This window comes from Engraulis encrasicolus, chromosome 22 (genome assembly GCF_034702125.1).
Source record: "Engraulis encrasicolus isolate BLACKSEA-1 chromosome 22, IST_EnEncr_1.0, whole genome shotgun sequence".
NCBI lineage: Eukaryota > Metazoa > Chordata > Actinopteri > Clupeiformes > Engraulidae > Engraulis > Engraulis encrasicolus.
Window position 1 is genome coordinate 51,184,964 of NC_085878.1, and position 19,497 is coordinate 51,204,460.

The window sequence follows — 19,497 nt, forward strand, 5'->3', positions numbered from 1 at the left end:
GGTGAATCAGCGGTGAATAACAACCTCATACAGACCTTATTTAGGGCTACTGTAAATTGTTGTTGAATTGTTGGAATGTTTTTGATCACAAAGGGAGACCATAGTAGGCTATCAAGTTTATGATAAATTTAATTTTCATAAATTAACATAATATTAATGAAGACTGTTATTTATGTGCCCTCTTGGTTTCTGGACAGATTTTATGTATCCTAATCCCCTTTTCACTTTAATATGAGTGCAGAGCCTGAAGTGTTATTTCATGTGTGCATGCTTGATGTCACCTATTTGAAGTGATGTTGGTTTGGGATTTCATGGAGGACTTTTTTAATGCAGCTGTGAGAAGTAGACAGAACAGCGGTTTGCGGGCGTTTGTCGTTTTCACATGGATATTGTCTTTGTGGACGTTACAGACATCCCAAGTTCCAAAATATAAACAAGGAGACATTTACTGAATGAACCGAAAAGCGCGCTCTCTGTCAAGCGGCCAAGCTGAACAGACCATTTGAAAAGACGCACATGCACTCAGGTTACAGGCACACAGCATTCACTCTCTATGAAATCTAATCGAAGTAGCCAACTCCACGCTCAATGCCGGAGTTGCATCTTGCCTGCACTTCTGAGAGCATTGTAAAAAAAAGCAGGGGATTGCCAGTGTTCGGGTTGTTGTTTTCTTCCCTGGCTGTTTCTTTTGAGCGGTGACGCTGCCTGTACTAACTGAACATATAGCGCACGGTATCTACAAACGTCTCGTGCCGTCATATTTTTTGTGCTCCGATGTTATGACTTGTGAAGAGTTTGTTGAGTATTGCGCTTGACAGTTATCCTCCTTATCCACTGTTGGGAAAGTTACTCAAAAACTGTAATGCACTACTTATTACATGTTACTGTCATTTAAAAGTAATGCCTTACATTACAACATTACTTTTTTTGAAAAGTAAGGCATTACACTACTTTTGCATTACTTTTAGTTACTTTAGCCAAAATGACTGGAAATAAGGATTTGGCAATATACAGTGCAAATCTATGAGGTGGCATGACTTTCACCTGCCATCCACAAGTCGTTTTGGAAGCCTGCAGACTGAAAACCAACATTTTCAGGAATTGCATTTTACCCACATACAATATTGATTCACCAATACAATGATTAATCCTTTCTCTTCTTACCACACCTTACCATGCACACCATGCGCCGTTTAAAAAAAAAATCTATTACGGACGCATGCAGCACAGGCTCCGTTGCACTTGGCTGAAACATAAGGCCACCTCACTGCACTACGAGTTTGAAAATTATTATTAATAAAAGAGAAGATGCATGCATTGCTACAGTAGGCCCATTTTGAATATGAATTATATAGCCTACAGCACACCGGGGAAAATGTCTTATCAAATATGTTTGCGAGGATACCAGCCAGTCAGTTTGCAAGCTCGTGGCTCGCCTGAATCACGTGACTTTGTGCGGAGATCAGTTTGTCACTCACTCTCAACTCTAGAACTATTATTCTTAGTTCTCTCGCTCAGTCAGCACCGCAAGCTGGATCCTCTGGATCGGTCATCCTTTGTCAGCCTGCCATTTCGAGAGACGAAGCGTGAAAGAGGAAGCAATGTTCTGCATGGAACTTTAAAATCTCTGCGCGGACGTAGGCCTATCCGATGCAATAGCTGATCTCGCGGTGATCCGCGAACATTGTATAAAGAAAACAAAATACCCACACAAAATGTAGGTGAAAAAAATGCGTTGTAATGTGCAAGTTACTTGCATTGTAACGAGGACATATTACCGATTTTTTCCCCTGTAATCAGTTACATTACTGAGTTACTCAAAAATGTAATGCATTACAGTAATTAGTTACTTTTGTAACTCGTTACTCCCAACACTGTCCTTATCTGAAGACAACATTGTGTTTATTGTAGGCTATATACAGCGTTGACGCCTGGAGTTAGCCTGTCAGATTCTGGGTATCAGGGAACTTTTTTTTTTTTTTTTTTTAATGTCCTACGATCTACCAATACTGCCTTCGCGATCGACTGGTCGACCGCCATCGTCGTACTGAGCACCCCTGCGATAGGTGAAGCGGTTTATTTTATTTTATTTAAAAACCGAGGACAGGTCATCTCTCATGTTAACTGCCAGGTTATTCTGCCATTCAGAACATTCTACCATATATTTCAATGAGGGTAAAAACAGACCGAAAACGGGGGAAAAACGAGTCTGGGGAACGAATAAAAGGGGGTAGGCCAGCGAACAATGTACCACCCTAACCCCTTTTCGAGCCGGCCGTTTTGGCGTTCAAACCACGTCTCTATCTCGAACTCTGCGACGATTCAAAGCCAGCGTACGAATGAATGGCGATTCTAAAATTAGCTGTGTTTGTATTACTGTATGCAACCACAAAGAAACTTGAGACAACCCATAGAGGGGCTAGAACCAAGTGCAGCTGCATTGAGGCAAGCCTTCTGTCGAGTCCTGGTTTGCGTATTCTGGTCACAGCACAGTTCAAATCAAACAAAGTGGACTGCATGTCCATTTTTATGAGAGGGTGTATACATGGGTTCCAAAGTTTGCCTATAACTTGACTGCGCGAAACTATCTGCGCACAACTCAACCTCTGATTGTTGCAAACCGCTGTCGGTCAAAAAAAAATAGTGCACGTGGTTGGCTGCCAGTGTTTTGCCCCTCCTCATAACATTGTGTTTACTAACATTCAGAACCCATGTATATGTCAGGTTAGGTGTACAGTAGGGCTGTGCGATATGGCGATATACAGTATGTCGTCAACGTGATAGAGAAGTGTCCATCATGCCCTTTCTCCTCTAACGTGATAAACTAACTTTATCCATTATTACAGCTAATATACAATTTAACATAATTTAAAAATGTTTTGTGTTGTCACTATGCACACTAACGGAAAATAAAGACAATAACTGAAAAGATACGCAATTGTGGTATATTGTGATATACAGCTCCAGGCCTTTTTATTAGAATACCATGAAAAAGTTGATTTATTTCCATAATTCCATCAATAATGTTAAACTGTCATGGATTGTAGATTCATGGCCCAGTTTTTTAACTATTCCAATCATTAAATTGTTTATTTTTACACATTTTGGTCTTCCAGCTCAAAAAAACCATGAATTGGGGAATTCACATCATTAGAATATTGTAATAAAATCACAATTTTCTTCATCAAAATTTGTTTCAAATCAGTTGAACTTTGGTACTTTCTACACAACATGCAATGTTCAATACTTGGTTAGGACTCTCTCTGTCTTAATATTATCAAAATTCGGGTCACATTAAATCAGTTGAAATTTGGTACTTTCTACATAACATGCAATGGTCAATACTTGGTTAGGACATTCTCTGTCTTCATAATGGCCATGATGCGTTTAACATTGAAGTCAATGGCAGAAACAGTGCATGGGAGTAATGGAAGGCCAGATATCCTTGATGCTTTGCCGTCAGCTGTTTTTGTATAGCTGACCTGGTGTCCCACACTTCACTCTTCAATATACCCTGTAGATTTCCATGCCACGTTTTGGCGCTAACTCACCAGTTTAATTCTAAATAACCAGAAATGAAACCCCATTGAAAATGAATGGGGTTTTATTTCTGTTGAGTTAGAATTAAACTGGTGAGTTGACACCAAAACGTGGCATGGAAATCTACAGGGTATATTGAAGAGTGAAGTGTGGGGCACCAGGTCAACAAACAAGAACAGCTGACAGCAAAGCATCAAGGATATCTGGGCTTCCATAACTCCCATGCACTGTTTTTGCCATTGACTTCAATGTTAAACGCATCATGGCCATTATGAAGACAGAGAATGTCCTAACCAAGTATTGACCATTGCATGTTATGTAGAAAGTACCAAATTTCAACTGATTTAATGTGACCCGAATTTTGATGAAGAAAAATGTGATTTTATAACAATATTCTAATAATGCGAATTCCCCAATTCATGGTTTTTTTGAGCTGGAAGGCCAACGTATATAAAAAGAAAAAAAATAATGATTGGAATAGTTAAAAAACTGGGCCATGAATCTACAATCCATGACAGTTTAACAGTATTGATGGAATTATGGAAATAAATCAACTTTTTCATGGTATTCTAATAAGAAGGCCTGGAGCTGTATATCGTTATCGTGATATACATGTATGATTTATATGTATTGATCTTGTGATGCATGTTTTTTTCATATTGCCCAGTAGGTGGGTGCTGACATACCTGAGGTTTGGTCAAATCGAGAGATATTTTGTCCACCTCCAGATGCAGGGTAACTTTAGGGGACTTCAGCTCAACTTCTGCATTTGGGTTGATACAGATTTTTGCTGTTGCAAATATAGGTTTAAATACTGCAATAAAAAAAGGAGAAGTTTTCGTTATTAAGCATTATGAAGGAGTAAAACAAAAGTACACCGTTTATCTACCAAGTTATCGACTAATTGAAATACAACATACTGTATTCAAAATCCTTCAGCTGTTGGTCGTTGATATTGACTCCCGCTCTCAGGCTGTCCTGGAAATTATGAGATAAAGAGATGTGAGACAGAGATGTACAGTAAACCTGCTTGGAATGAATTATCTATGTCATTCTGCCCTCCGCGCCCATACAGGAGCCGACTGACTTTTACCCACCTTATTAGCACGCCCCCAAACCGCACCCAATTTCAAAGCTTTTTGCTACCACATGATGATACCACATGCCAGTTCAAGCAATTTCAAGGCAACAAAAATAAAAATGGCGGCTGATCACGAGGCTTCTAATGTGAATGTTTTTAATTTAATAAAGAGTTTAGGGTTTTATAATTGAAATTGTTGAAATTCTGTACAATCACTCACTGGATTTCCTGATAATACTTTGGATGTTTGTTGTCTGTGTGAATTCATTAGTGCACCAAGGTATTTGATACTTTTTAGACAGACAGACAGACAGACAGACAGACAGACAGACAGACAGATAGACAGATAGATAGATAGATAGATAGATAGATAGATAGATAGATAGATAGATAGATAGATAGATAGATAGATAGATAGATAGATAGACAGACAGACAGACAGATAGATAGATAGATAGCGCTGAAGTTGATGATTTGAATAAACTCTGGTATGGCCTGAATTTGCTTTACTTTGTTGAAATCACTGTCTATAACCTGAGCAACATGTACTACCCTGCAGTGGAGTGATATTTCTCTTATGCAAACAATGCAATACAAAACTAATATGAAGGGATTTTATTTTTAATACAGGCTTTACCACAATTTCCTCCCGTGACCCACATGACAAACATGCTCTGGTGGTATTCCAGTAAGCGCACAGGGACTTCAGACACCCCAGCTGTGGTTTAAAAAGAAAGCACATTCGTGAGAAAATCATGTTATTACTTGAAAATAAAATAAAAAAATGTAACAAAGCAACACTGTTGTGCCGTGTACAGACCAAGAGCGAACAGAGTGAATGGAGCGACGGAAGTCATTATTTCTCTATGGAGGGCACGCGACCAGCGCTACCAAAGCGAATACGCCAGGGGCGAAGCTTCCTGAGCGACCAGAGTGAATTTTAACGATTAAACTCAATCTAATCGTAGACGAATTCGCTCGGACGCTGTTCAACGAAAACCAATCGGAACATTCATATCTCCGAATGTCCCAGGCTGTCAAGCCAGAGCCGTTATGTGATTAGCTGAATCAAACATGTCAATGCTGCGTCTGGAACGAATACAGCGAATTCAAGGCGAAACTTCTTCTGCTACCCACGCTACCAGGCAGCGTAGTTCGCTCTTGGTCTGAACACGGCATTGGTCATCATCATCACCTTGAAAAACACTTTAGAGGCTTCGTCAAGGATACATGGGTTCCAGTTGGCATCTGTGGTCTGAAATATACAACACACATACTACTTCAGTACCAGAATGTAACTTTTTTTTACATTATATTACATTTAGCAGACACTTTTATCCAAAGCAAGTAACAGTTAAATTCAGGGTACTGGTTACAGTTCCTGGAGCAATGTGGAGGTACGCGCCTTGCTCAAGGGCACTGCAGCCATGGATAGGGGTGTAAGAAGCGATATGGATGGGATTCAAACCTGCACTGTGCAGGAAATGGTCGAAAAAGGTACTGCAACTATGCTGATCATTGAAACTGGGTTGCCTATTGCCAAATTTGATCTTTTCATGAAAGTTTACAAAGCAATAAACTAATATTTTCTAGTATGGCCCAAGTACAGTAATCTTTGCAGCTAAAAATGTCTATTTCTGGAAATTCAAAATGGCAGACAATGGAGAAGATCCCCTTTTCATGTATGAAAAATGCAATTTCCCCAGTCATAATGAATATTCAGAATTTGATGGTGGTGGTAAGTCATCACCTGGTACAGAAATGCCAGTGCGTGAACAGAAAGAACTACAAAGGATAGTGAGTTCTGCTGAGCGCTGTATTTATCAACCTCTGCCAGCCGTGAAGTATTATCTAGGGCCCATAAAATTCTCAAAGACCAATCACATCCAGGATATGGACTATTCAAAAAATTGAGATCTGAAAGGCGACTGTGCTGTCACAGAGCTAGAACTGAGAGACTGAGAAGGAGCTTCTTTCCTCATGCCATTTGCTTACTTAATTCCTTCTAATTAACTTGATCGAACACACACACGCGCAACACACACACACGCGCAACACACACACCTTTCCTCTTCACCTTTTTACTGCACACTTGTTTTGCACTGGCCATGCATTTCAATACAAGTGACACGAAAGTGTCTCTATGTATATGTATATAAATCTCCTTGAATTCTTGAAGTATTCACGAAAAAGGTATCATTAATGAATGGGTAGCATGAATTCTGGAAATAAACAACTAAAAATCTTACACAGTGCACCTTTAAGACCAACTCCTTAACAACTAGACATGACTTTGTACACATCAACCAACACACAGAGAACGCTTGCTTGAATAGACAGTCCCTCCAGGATTTTGCACTGGGATTTTGTGATTTTTGCGGTCAAAATGTAATTCTCATTTTTTGCAAAGATTTTGCGGCATTTTCTCATTTTTTGCAAAGATTTTGCACCCCTTTCTGGATTTTTTTGGTAACTGAAAACCACAATCAGTCTAAGCAGGCTTAAGAGAGAGAGATTCAGAAACACGTCCTAATAGAATAATAAAATATTGACAATAATAAAATATTGTCAAAAACTGCCAGAGCGTCTTATAAGCCAGTGCGTCCAATGTGTAAAAAAAATCATGGCCGCGACACTCATAGCCTAAATCTCTGTCGATATTTTAGAACGACTTCGGGGGAAAACGGGACTGCGCGTTATGAAAAAATACTTGTGGGTATAGCCTACCAGTAGGCTAATGAAGAGCGTCGCGGGGTACAGTAGCCAGGTTGTATGCAAGCGTTACAATGTCACCTGTTGGAAGACGCGTCTCTCTCTCTCTCTCTCTCGTGCTCGTATTGCACGCTGTTGCATTTGCTTGATGCAAAGTTGTGATGGCATACACGCTCTCGTTGACATGGTTGTGTGCATGGTTGCATGGATTCGCAAGACTTTATTGCAATAACACAGTGAAAGCGTGGAAGGGCCGTTCACTTCCTATCCGCATAGACATAGACCCTTAAATTACAAACATAGCGAACATTGAAAAAAGATCAGACAACGACCGTCGGGTAGCATGCTCATGAAAGCGACAGGGGAGAGTGGAGAAGTTGCTCAAAAATGTAGGCTAACGTAAGATGTTTGCTACTGTGCGACAGCACCGCCACTATTTCATGACTGCATACACTTCTTCGTCATGGATAAATGGGCAACAATAGGCTACTTTTTCCAGCCAGGATTGCACTGAAAAGTAGGCTACAGCTGTTAAAAAAAGGTCACGGGTGTCCGACGCCTGCGTGTATAGTGAGGGAGGGGAGGAGAGACGCGGAGCAGCTGAGATGAGGGTCGACTTGCGAAATAGCAGGCAATTATTTTTCAATGTTTCAGTGACATATTAACAAAAATGCTTCCTATTGGTTTTCGTCTCCGGTGGTATTGTAGTCACATTTTTATTTTTTGACGAAAATATAAATCAATAAACTCCACTGTTGAAGGGGACAAAGGGGAAAATTTTGCGGGAAAAATGCGGCTTTACAGGAATTACGCGGCATCGTGAAATTATGCGGAATATCGTTGAATTTGCATGAATCCACGCGATCGCTGAATCGCGAAAAACTGGAGGGACTGAATAGACGGTTACATCTATTAGCACTGATGCATACAATGTTAATGCCTGTATAAGTCACTTGTAAAGCATGTGCTGAGCAAAATCAAACATTTTTTAGGCATGTACAGTATTCGCAAATGTCTTGTTCATGCACAATAAATAGAAATCTAGGCTTACTAGGCTTACTAAGGTTATATTGGTAATAAATCCATAATTGTGCACGAACAAGACATTTGTGCATACATGCCTAACAAAGGTTTCATTTTGCTTAGTACATGCCCTACAAGTTACTTATACAGTCATTAACATTGTATGTATTAGTGCTAATACTTGTAGATCATGTAACACTAAATAATAAAGTGTTACCGACCAGACATATTTGTTACCTCTGTCAAGTCTCTATGTAAATCTATATACAGTAACCTCTACACATCAGGGGCCTCACCTGCAGGCTCAGCTCCGCTAGGGTCACGCCAATGGAGAGAGGCTTCTCTGGATTTGAGACCTTTCAAAGACAAGGGAAAAATGAATATATGATATTACATTGTAATATAATAATATGGTTTAACATAGTATGCTGAAAAGAACAAAAGATAAAACAATATTTCCATACGACTATAGGAGGAAATTTGTCTCCTCTCTGTGAACTATATAACCATTCTGTCTTGGGCTCAGATCACTATCTGAGTTTTTTCATACATTTGACTTTGATTTATGAATGCCAGCTTTAATATAATATTTGGTTAACGTTTTAAAGTTAATGCTTTTTTGTATGAACTGCATAACACAACATGTTTGGTCTGTCTTAATATTTGCATGTATGTGTATGGGCATAGTATTTTTGATTGGTCGTGCAATGTGCTTGACATCATCATTTTTATTTGGGATTACTGTACTGAATTAAAATGGACTATGAAGGTTACTTACACCATCTTCAAATCTTATATGGATGTTGGTGACCTTAACTTGGAGGTTTTTGAGAACCTGGGTGGCAAGCTTCTCAACAAAGGAGTCTTTCTTCTCCTCTTTGGGTTTTTCTGAAAAAAAGTGTTAAATGAGCACAAATGAGCCCAATTGAAGAGTTCAGATGCAAAATCCCCTGAAACCCCCCCTAATTCAAGTAAAAAATCCAACTGAGTATCAAGTACAACAGGTCAAACCAAAACAAAATGAGACGGACTGATATTGTGACTGCTACCAGTTACTCGCTCAGCGAGAGAAGTCAATAGAATGTTTATGTGTTCCAGCGAATCGAGGTCTGGACAAGAATAGGATAGGAAGATAAGAATATTTTGAATTCGAGTAATGCTACTGTAGTAAGCGAGTAGCTAATTGGAATGTTAACCTAACGCTTTTGCATTGACAGTAACCTGTGCGAACGTAAGAGAACCTTCCATGAGCAAATGACGAACAAGCAAGTGAGCTAGAAGCGAGTAACTAGTAGCGATGTGTGTGAATGTAGCTGTACTGTTTCACTAATTGGCACAATACACAGAATATAAATACAGACACACACACACATACCTGACTTTTGTTTGGAGTGCTTACTTTTCCTAAAGGTTTTACATTTTTTACGTTTTTGTCCTTCGCACAAACGTGAGAAAAGAGGATAGAATTAGTGAGTACACAGAGAAATCAAGTAATAGATCAAAGTCAGATTGTCTGGCAGAAATAACAGTAGGTTAGTATAGTTAGAGGGAGAAAAGAACGAGAAGAACTTTCAGTTAGATAGAAAGAATGAATTTCCCCACAGACTCTCTGCCTCTCCTAATTCTTATGTGCATTAGTGCAGTGGTTACCAAACTGGTTGTCGGGAACCCTTAGAGGGGAGCAGAGGTCACAGAGGGAATAAAGGGAGGTTAGTGCTGGGCGGTCGCGGTGAGAAAGGACCTTGAATGTATGCTTTCTAATATAACCATTCCCTAAAACACAATAACACAATTCACTTGAACAGTTAATTAATGTATTTACTTTTCCTGCAAATTCACATTGACTTTTCACATTCATATTTAGCTACTGTATATTCAATAAAAAATGGCTTTTTGAAAATGGGATGTTGGAGGGATTTGGAACTACAATATTATTCTAAAGAAGCAGATAGGAAAGGAAATGGTTATTTACAGAAATATGGCTCCAATCTACTATCATGGTGCATGAACACATTTACTAGTGACCAGGATTTTCTTTACATGGAACTCTATTTCCTACTTAGACATGTAGAGACACTTTTTCTGATATTCCAAGCAGTCCTTGTAATTTCAGGGGTTGCTGGTGCTAGGCTACCACAAGTTAACTGCCTTTTTTTGTAGCATGTCACTACTAGTCCACAAAGCACCAGAAGCAAATCAATTAATTATGCTAGACTGTTCATCAAATTATTTTATTGGTCAACCAACCTGTATTTATATCTGAGCAGTGTATAGTACTTTCAGTTTGAAAGCTTGGTGGAGTTCCGCTTTTTCAGGATCTTCCGGTAGGAAGTAGTGAAAACTTTTCGGTTCCCTTCTATGGGCTTATGGTTGGAATTGGTATTATGCACAATGATTTTATGATGATGCTATTATGCACAACGATGGCAATTGAGCTACAGCCTAGCTACTACAAGTGTCTGGTGAGTCCCTGTTGAAGTGAGTTGGTTACATTACAGCTGACTAGAGTTACATAAAATATAGTGCCATTTGGAACTATAAGGACTTCTTGGAACACCAAAAAAAACAAAAAAAAACGTCTACAATATTCTAATTGAATAGGGTCCTATGTCAAAAATATCATCCCAGTGTCACTTTAACCTTAAATACTTGGACATGCCTAGAACTTTAGCATGCACAACTGCAATAACCAGCTTCATGCAATCATAAATGCACACCCCCCAAACATTTTTGAGGCACTTATGGTGTCAATCAATGGTCAGCTCTCAGCGACAAAAAGCAGAATGAACACACAGGCACAACGGACTTCATGGATTTAAAATGAATTTCAGATATTCCTCATATTTTCTCATCTCCCAAGCAGTCAAATAATTTAACTGGGAAAAAGGACTCGGTCAACACTTGCCATGCAATTCTCATAATTATTTGTTTTTACATGCCATTTGGTTTTAATGTCATTTTCACACACACACACACACACACACACACACACACACACACACACACACACACACACACACACACACACACACACACACACACACACACACACACACACACACACACACACACACACACACACACACACACACACACACACACACACACCTCTGCTGAGCATTATCCTACTAAAGGACTTGAGATTGCCAAAATAACAAGTGAATATATATGCACTTCCGCATGCCAAATATCAACTACATATTAAGAATCCTTAATTTGAGTTTGAACATGTTAAGAACTTTCAAGAACAGAACTTTTTCTTCTCTCTCTACCATGAAATTAGTGGGCCAAACACTGTGTTCATACAAACACCTCATCCTGAGTTTGATCATAACCGGGTTAAGCCTCATATTTGACATACTGTTGTGAATGTAAACACACTAAATCGTGAAAGGACGGCTAAAGGTCGCATGACCCAAATCAAGCCAACAATTTTAGGGTCAGCAAAAGGCAACTTCTTAATAATGAAAGAGGATAACTGGTAGGGTGCATCAAATACCCATTGAAAATGTTCACTTTGCAAAATCGCACTCTTCTCTTGCAGTAGTGTTCCTTTGTACCAACATAACTTTCTTGCCAAAAAAAAGCAAATTTGTTCCATGTTAGAAGGTGGAACGATTGCTTTAATTTTTTGTAATTTCAATATAATGTTTTAATAATGTCTTTACCATTTCCCAGGACATCAAGGACGCAGAACATTAGAAAAGGACAGGGTGCATGGATGCAATATGGTATGGGTGCTAGAACATTGCTTAAGGAACGCTGCAAAAAAACATGCACACGGAATCTCAAACCTGAGGAAGTGGGTAAGCAACTGGAGCATCCTTCCACACGATTCTCTTAACTTTTCTTTCATAAACCAATAGCAAATTTGCTTAAATTATGTAAAAACAATACTGTAAAATAGAGAGCAGGATTTTGCAATTTGGAGCATTTGATGCACCCTAATAACTAGCAGAGATGAAGACCGGGTGACATTAGGATAAGAAATGCATTGCACGGTAGCACTGCAAGCACACTGCATTAAACATAGTTCATTACATAAATGCAATGTAGTTACACAAACACTTACAGTCTATGCTTACATTTGCCTGCCATCTCCGAATTACACCTTCAATAGTATCTGCAGTTGAAGTATTAACAATTGTTTTTACCCAATGCCGAGAGCGATGCCCACCATAAATTAAAATCTACTTGAGATTCTAACATGAGCCATCTTAAACATACTGTTCAATTGCTGCATTTACATCTGAACAAAGACATAGAAATTAAATAATTCAGAATTAAAATGTTTATCCTTTGAATTATCATGACACAGCTTCAGCTATTTCCGGGGATCAGGATCTCTGATGTCATTATATAGTAATAAGTAAGCGCGGAACGACCGGAATTGATGAAATGCAGGGGGAAAAAATACATGATAGAGGAATTCATAAATTGACTGGGATTATAAAACAGAATAAACCACAAACGCTATTCAAAATAAAGTTGAACTCAGAATATGTTTAATTCTGAATGGTTAAGTGTTTGCTAAATTTCATGTTTATTAAATGTCTTATGTAAACGAGGCAATTGTCAAGTATGTTAACTCTGCAGATGTATTACATTTCGTTGGTGATAGAAAACCAGCAGACTCATGTCACACACTCCCATGTGGTGCAATCAATTTTTCCATCATGCAACCAGAATAGCTAGCTTTAACTACTGCTTAAAGCGATACTGTACCATTTCTGGAAATAAGCTCATTTTACATTTCCACTTGAGTTCAATTATTGAGTATTACCTTTCTCCTGTACTTCCACTCGTTTCAAATTCTGGCAGTGCAAAGTTTACCTCCAAGGTAGCATATATCAATGGATCTTATGGATCCAGCTTGCAGTTAGCTGGACCCATAAGATCCAATGGTAATTGCTGGCTTGTACTAACTAGAATTAGCATCACCAGACTAAAAGAATGGTTGAAAGAACAGAAGAATGGTAAAACTCAGCTATTTAACTAAAGAAGAGGTGAGAAATTAGATTATTTCTAGAAATGGGAAAGTATGTCTTTAAAAAGAAGAATGAGGATTTTTTCCGAGCTATTTTGGAATTCATCATTGTGAAAATTCTAATCATATGGTACACCTCAAAGGGAAAGAACTGTACTTCCTACCCCTGTTTGTAGATTAATCAGTAAGGCAACTGGATATCAACTGCATGTAATAGTCAATAGAAATTGGATTGCAATATTATCAATAGTGTGCCTTTGTTGAAAAAAAAAAAAAGTTGGTGAAGAAAGCCAAGAAAATGCAGAGAACCAAAAGTATCATGAAAAAGCAACCTACCCTTATGAGCGTCTTTGTATACATAATTTTCCAAATCAACTAAGAGTTCTCGATGGTGAGAAACTGCATCCCGTAGCATGATTACAGAAATAGAAAAAAACAGTTTAGAAGTGTTTAAGGGGAATATAGAACACACAAGAAGATGGTTAATAGTGTGTTTTAGTAATGTGTGCATGCATTCATCTATGTATGCATGTTACTGATTATGAATACAGGGTTGTGACACTTGACCAAATGTGACCACAAAAAAAAACCACACACACACGCACAAAAAAACTGCAAACACACACAAATGGTCTATGGACACCATGCCCAGAATACAGCTCACAAGTGGGGTATTTCACTTTGATTGTGATTGTATGTGAGATTTGCAAATCCCGTTGTTTGTCTCCCATTAATACAGTGAATAGCACAATGCTATGGGTGTGCTTATCAGATAAATCATAATAATAAAATAAATGTTGCTATCCCTCTACAAACCACCAAAAATGAACAACTACTTAAATAAGCAATCACACTTCATGCAATCAAGGCATTCTTTAAGGATGATCAAAACAGTGCTGTCAGGGATGAAAACAATATGTATCAAACAGGGCTTGACATTACCACTTACCAACCACTAGCCACTTCATTATTCTTACTTGTTTGATATAGTGTAGGTAGTTTCATTTAACACACAATGTTCATAGCACTGATCATCTTGTTTTATCACTTTATTTTCTGAGCTTAGATTTAAGATGGTAAAGAAAATGTGTCTATAAATACAGACAACAGAAATTTGGCAGGAAAGGCTGAATGGCTAGTGACTCTGAAACTGAAAACCACTAGTCACTGTGGCCGGTGAGCAAAAAGTGAGCCAAAGGTAAATGTGAAGCCCTGGTATCAGGGCATATAGAGGAATATTTCCAATGTTACAGCTTTGGTTATGACGAAAGTATCTCCCCCAATGACGAAGCATATAATGCGCGTCAAGTATCAGAAATTCAGGGGATGGATTTTGCTACACATCGATGCAAAATGGGCCAAAATGTAGTGATTCTTGGCCTTGCAGCCATGTATGCGTCAGGATGCACCGACTGTAAAGGCCTCTTTTTACTCATACAACACCGACTTTGCAGGAAACAGGAGACGCACTGTCAACGGGGGGTGGGTCTTCATAGTTCAAAGCGGTCAACTCGGCATACGCAGGGCAAAAGTGGGAATCAGGATCTTGCACTGTCCGCTAGTGTACCGGCAGATTACGGACAATTCAGCCTGGGCGAAGCAGACGTTCAGCTCTGCAAGGGGTTGTTTCAGCTCTGCAGAGGGGGGCATAGTGTCTGGTTTGTGTACGTAGGCTGCAGTTGCAGGACGATTATAAACCAGGCTTAAGCCCCCTTATTTCTACCTGTTACTTGTCAGATTTGCACAACAGGCCTAATTGAGGCCAAAGCATAGGGGTTCTTGGCCTTGCAGCCGTGTATGCTTCAGGATGCATCGGCTGTGTAAGCCCCCTTATTTCTAACTGTTTCTCGTCAGATTTGCACAGCACTAGGCAAATTGGGTTCACAATAATTTGGGCAGTGTACTGGCGTGTAAGGTACTTCACCTCTCTGGGCAGCCATTTGAAGGGCGTCGTCAATGCGCTGCAGTTCTTTCTGTTTTGCCTCCTGCAAATAGTGTTCCTCCTTCTCAGCATCATACTTCATTGCTGAAAAACACAAGACACAGGCAATAGTGATTAGGCGCCAAAAAGTAAGTGAAGGTCAAGATCAAACAATTCACAAATATTTGATATACTACACAGGCTAAAATTCTACCTTGTGCCAGGCTACCTTTCATTTTAAGCATTGTAATGCTGTACTGTAATTTGCAGAGCTGGAACATGGCTTTCAATCAGCACTTGTCGCTTAGGACTGTTGTCCGTGTTCTCCTATGCAGTCAATCTATGCCACCCTGCCACCCCACCCCCCATTCACACACCACTCTCCTCCACACATCCACAGTACATGTTCTTCTACACATCCAGTCCATGCTCTCTCATAGTCCTTAGCAAGCCAACGCATGCTTGTAGATGTGACAAGTAAAAATGAATCCTTTTGCATCCTTGTGGTGGGGAGACAGAAATACCCATACTGATAACCACTATTGAACCACATCTTCAAACCTTGGCACATATGATGTGCGGAGCAACGCCCCTTTAGGAGACCTTCGATTAGGAGACCTTAAGAGTCTTGAGGTACAGAATAAATGGAAACCAAATTTTGAGCACACGCTTTTGCCTTGAGTGGGCGTGTTTCGATTCCTCTTATTATATATCCAACCTCTTTGACTACGTCCTTCGTATAACATGTCAGGCATGTGTCATAAACATGTCAATGTCAAACATTTTATGACTGCTGTGATTAGTGACATTCAGTTATGATGAAGGCAGCCCAAACAATGTAAACATTTCAGGACCAAAAACATTTATGACATGATTGACATCATAAGACTCATCCATGACTGTCATTACACTGTTATAACAATGTCATGTCATGCGTATGACGTCGGCATCACGTATAGTGTTACCCAAGTTTCTTTAAGACACTTGAAGAGACAATGACTAACCGCACAAATACACCAAGCATGACTTCAGCTATTCCAGGGACGGAAGTAACTGAGTTTGTAATGAGTCGCTGGTGATAGAAGAGACAAAAGACTATGTCAATTTCAATAAGGATATGAGAGCCTCTTTGAGATTAATCATCTCGTTTTCAAGGGGGTCCATCAGTGATTATAGGGGACTAGGGCTGATTTGAGCGACAGTTTGTAGTTGGACTTGAACGAATATTATGCAAATGAGGTATGATGCAGTTCGGTGACAGCCGCCATAGCCAATGGAAATGTTGGAATCCTTGCATTCTGCTTTTAACGGACATACTCTGTCACTTCTATTGCTCGTATCGGTCTTGCTGCACAGTCCAGTGATTCTCTGTCACTTAAAGGATAATTCCGGCCAGTTTGGATTCATATCCCATCTTGGGTGGACCCAGGGAAAAGGATGAAAGGGGAAACCGCGAGAAATTTTCATGCGTGCTGCGCAAAGTTGTTCAATTGCGCTGTTTTCGGTTAAACTCTGGCCCGTCGGGCACGTATTTGAACTGTTTTAAAGCTCCTAGCGTGCATTAAAACCCTTTTGAACGCTTTGGCCGTGGTGTGTGTATCCATACAAGTCGATCTAGTGGTTCACAGTTCCATTAGGTAGCACAGGTACGATACAACAGGAGTTTTCAAAAGTGGCGCACCTACCTCTCTCAGCTTCCGCCTTCCAACTACGTCCGCAAAATGGTTCGCCAAAGTGATACTTCATAGTAATCCATTTCATTTTTGTCCACCAAAGACGAGCCACAAGAAACAAATTCACACGTTTCCATGTCCTGTGTTGTTGTTGTTGATTCATTTCTTACTGAACGCAGTTTTGTGACGTCACGGCGTCACATGACTCCTGGAAGGAACGCACATTCGCTCATCCAGTTATTATACAGAAGCGAGAGAGAGAGGCGCTGTCGTAATATTACTGTTTGATATTTTGAGATGGATCCTTCGTTGGTGTCTGGTGGTTCAATTGAAGAGTTTGGTGACCATGGTTATCTTTTTCGAACCAGAATATTTGTTACAGATAAAGAATTATTGCCACATGTCGCATATCACAGATTACAGTTTCGGGGGCGGGCTCATGTATTGTTTTGGGGGGGGATCCAGTTTCGGGGTTGGCTAAAGGTGTCGAGATGGGTCACAGAGCGCCGAGTGTTTCACCCAGACAGAGAGGTTTCCCCACATGCTGTACCAGGATGTCTTGGAAGCCTTCTTTTATGTACCAAGAATCAATTGGAAAAAAAACATCCTAGACCAAGTGGCCCTAATGGTCAACTGTCTAATGAGTGAGTATAGTATTTTCTATTTATATTGCAATTATTTATTTCATCACCAAGGACTGCTATATATTCTAATCGGTATATTATTGTGATATGCGACATGTGGCAATAATTCTTTATCTGTAACAAATATTCTGGTTCGAAAAAGATAACCATGGCCACCAAACTCTTCAATTGAACCACCAGACCCCAACGAAGGATCCATCTCAAAATATCAAACAGTATATTACGACAGCGCCTCTCTCTCTCGCTTCTGTATAATAACTGGATGAGCGAATGTGCGTTCCTTCCAGGAGTCATGTGACGTCACAAAACTGCGTTCAGTCAGAAATGAATCTGCAAGATAACAACAACACAGGACATGGAAACGTGTGAATTTGTTTCTTGTGGCTCGTCTTTGGTGGACAAAAATGAAATGGATTACTATGAAGTATCACTTTGGCGAACCATTTTGCGGACGTAGTTGGAAGGCGGAAGCTGAGAGAGGTAGGTGCGCCACTTTTGAAAACTCCTGTTGTATCGTACCTGTGCTACCTAATGGAACTGTGAACCACTAGATCGACTTGTATGGATACACACACCACGGCCAAAGCGTTCAAAAGGGTTTTAATGCACGCTAGGAGCTTTAAAACAGGTCAAATACGTGCCCGACGGGCCAGGGTTTAACCGAAAACAGCGCAATTGAAAAACTTTGCGCAGCACGCATGAACATTTCTCGCAGTTTCCCCTTTCATCCTTTCCCCTGGGTCCACCCAAGATGGGATATGAATCCAAACTGGCCGGAATTATCCTTTAATCTCGCCGCTTCTGGTAAGGCACTGTACGCCGTTCTGTCATATCCCAACCCTCCAACATCTCGCTCTCCCACTCTTCACTGTGCCATCATAATTAAGATGAAAAAGCCCCCCACTGTTTTTGTGCATGTATACTTGTAGTAGTTAAACTACATACGTGTATTAACTCACGGACCACCAGCGATATTGGCACAGACCACTGCTTGAAAACCCTTGTTCTAGAACATCTGATCTGAACACTCAAAAAATAACAATGATTTCTTACACATATTAACAAATGACATTAAACGTTTTTTCACTTACATGTTCCTGGTACCACAAGGACATAGAGGTCTTCTAATGTTGCCAAGACTGCATCGTTGTAAAGGTTCTTCCAAGGGATCTTCAAACTTAGCTTCCCTTGAAACACAAAGGCCCCAGAACAGTTCTGTTAACTTCACATCTGCATTCACAGACAGAATGCGAGGACTCTGAACAAAAACAATGTGCCCTTTGTCCGTATGATGGGGTTAATGGGTTGATGGGAATGATAGAGTTGTTCTGTGTCTGCATTTAGCTAGTTGGTTAACATTGGGACACAGTAATTATTATTATATTGCTATATCACAAGATGAACTGATCTGTAATAATCCAGATGCTACTGTAAGTAAAACAATCGATCACTTGACAATAAAAGCACAAACTTTGGTGTGAAGACTCACATAGGGGGTCTAAGCAGATTAAGAATCGTAGGCGCTCATGATCTGGCCCCTGGCAGCCATTTCAAAATGGCCACCAAATGTATTGATTCTTGTAATGGGAAATTGGATTAAGACAATAACATTATCATGAAATTTGGCATGAACATTCAAAATAGTGGTCCATAGCATGATCACAAGGACTACGTTTACAAGAAGTTTTTAATTCCGAATTGTGAAGTGTTTACATGATGTTTTCAAAGTGGAATTAAGCTTTCAAAACACTCTCCTTTGAGCCAAGGTTGTAGTTATATTAAAAACCCTTTATTTTACATTGGGGTAAACAAACTTAAAATCGCTGACAGGTTTCAGCCGCCTGACCTTCGTCAGGGCGTGGTTAAAACTCAGGTACCGGGGTACAGGTAAGTAAACTCTTGGGGGTCACATGGGT

General features: G+C 39.8%; 1 protein-coding gene across 2 annotated transcripts in view; it reads right to left on the bottom strand.

Annotated features, from left to right (window-relative positions):
- The window catches only part of vps13c (vacuolar protein sorting 13 homolog C), a 127,051-nt gene that overhangs the window by 98,755 nt on the left and 8,799 nt on the right, over window positions 1–19,497 (bottom strand). For both annotated transcript variants that reach the window (XM_063188627.1, XM_063188628.1), the window contains exons 4-11: window positions 18,673–18,768; window positions 15,268–15,369; window positions 9,135–9,244; window positions 8,653–8,712; window positions 5,817–5,876; window positions 5,259–5,339; window positions 4,461–4,518; window positions 4,227–4,354 (exon numbers count right to left, since the gene is read on the bottom strand). In XM_063188627.1, the coding sequence (XP_063044697.1) occupies window positions 4,227–4,354; window positions 4,461–4,518; window positions 5,259–5,339; window positions 5,817–5,876; window positions 8,653–8,712; window positions 9,135–9,244; window positions 15,268–15,369; window positions 18,673–18,768 (695 nt within the window). The remainder of the gene's footprint in view (window positions 1–4,226; window positions 4,355–4,460; window positions 4,519–5,258; window positions 5,340–5,816; window positions 5,877–8,652; window positions 8,713–9,134; window positions 9,245–15,267; window positions 15,370–18,672; window positions 18,769–19,497) is intronic.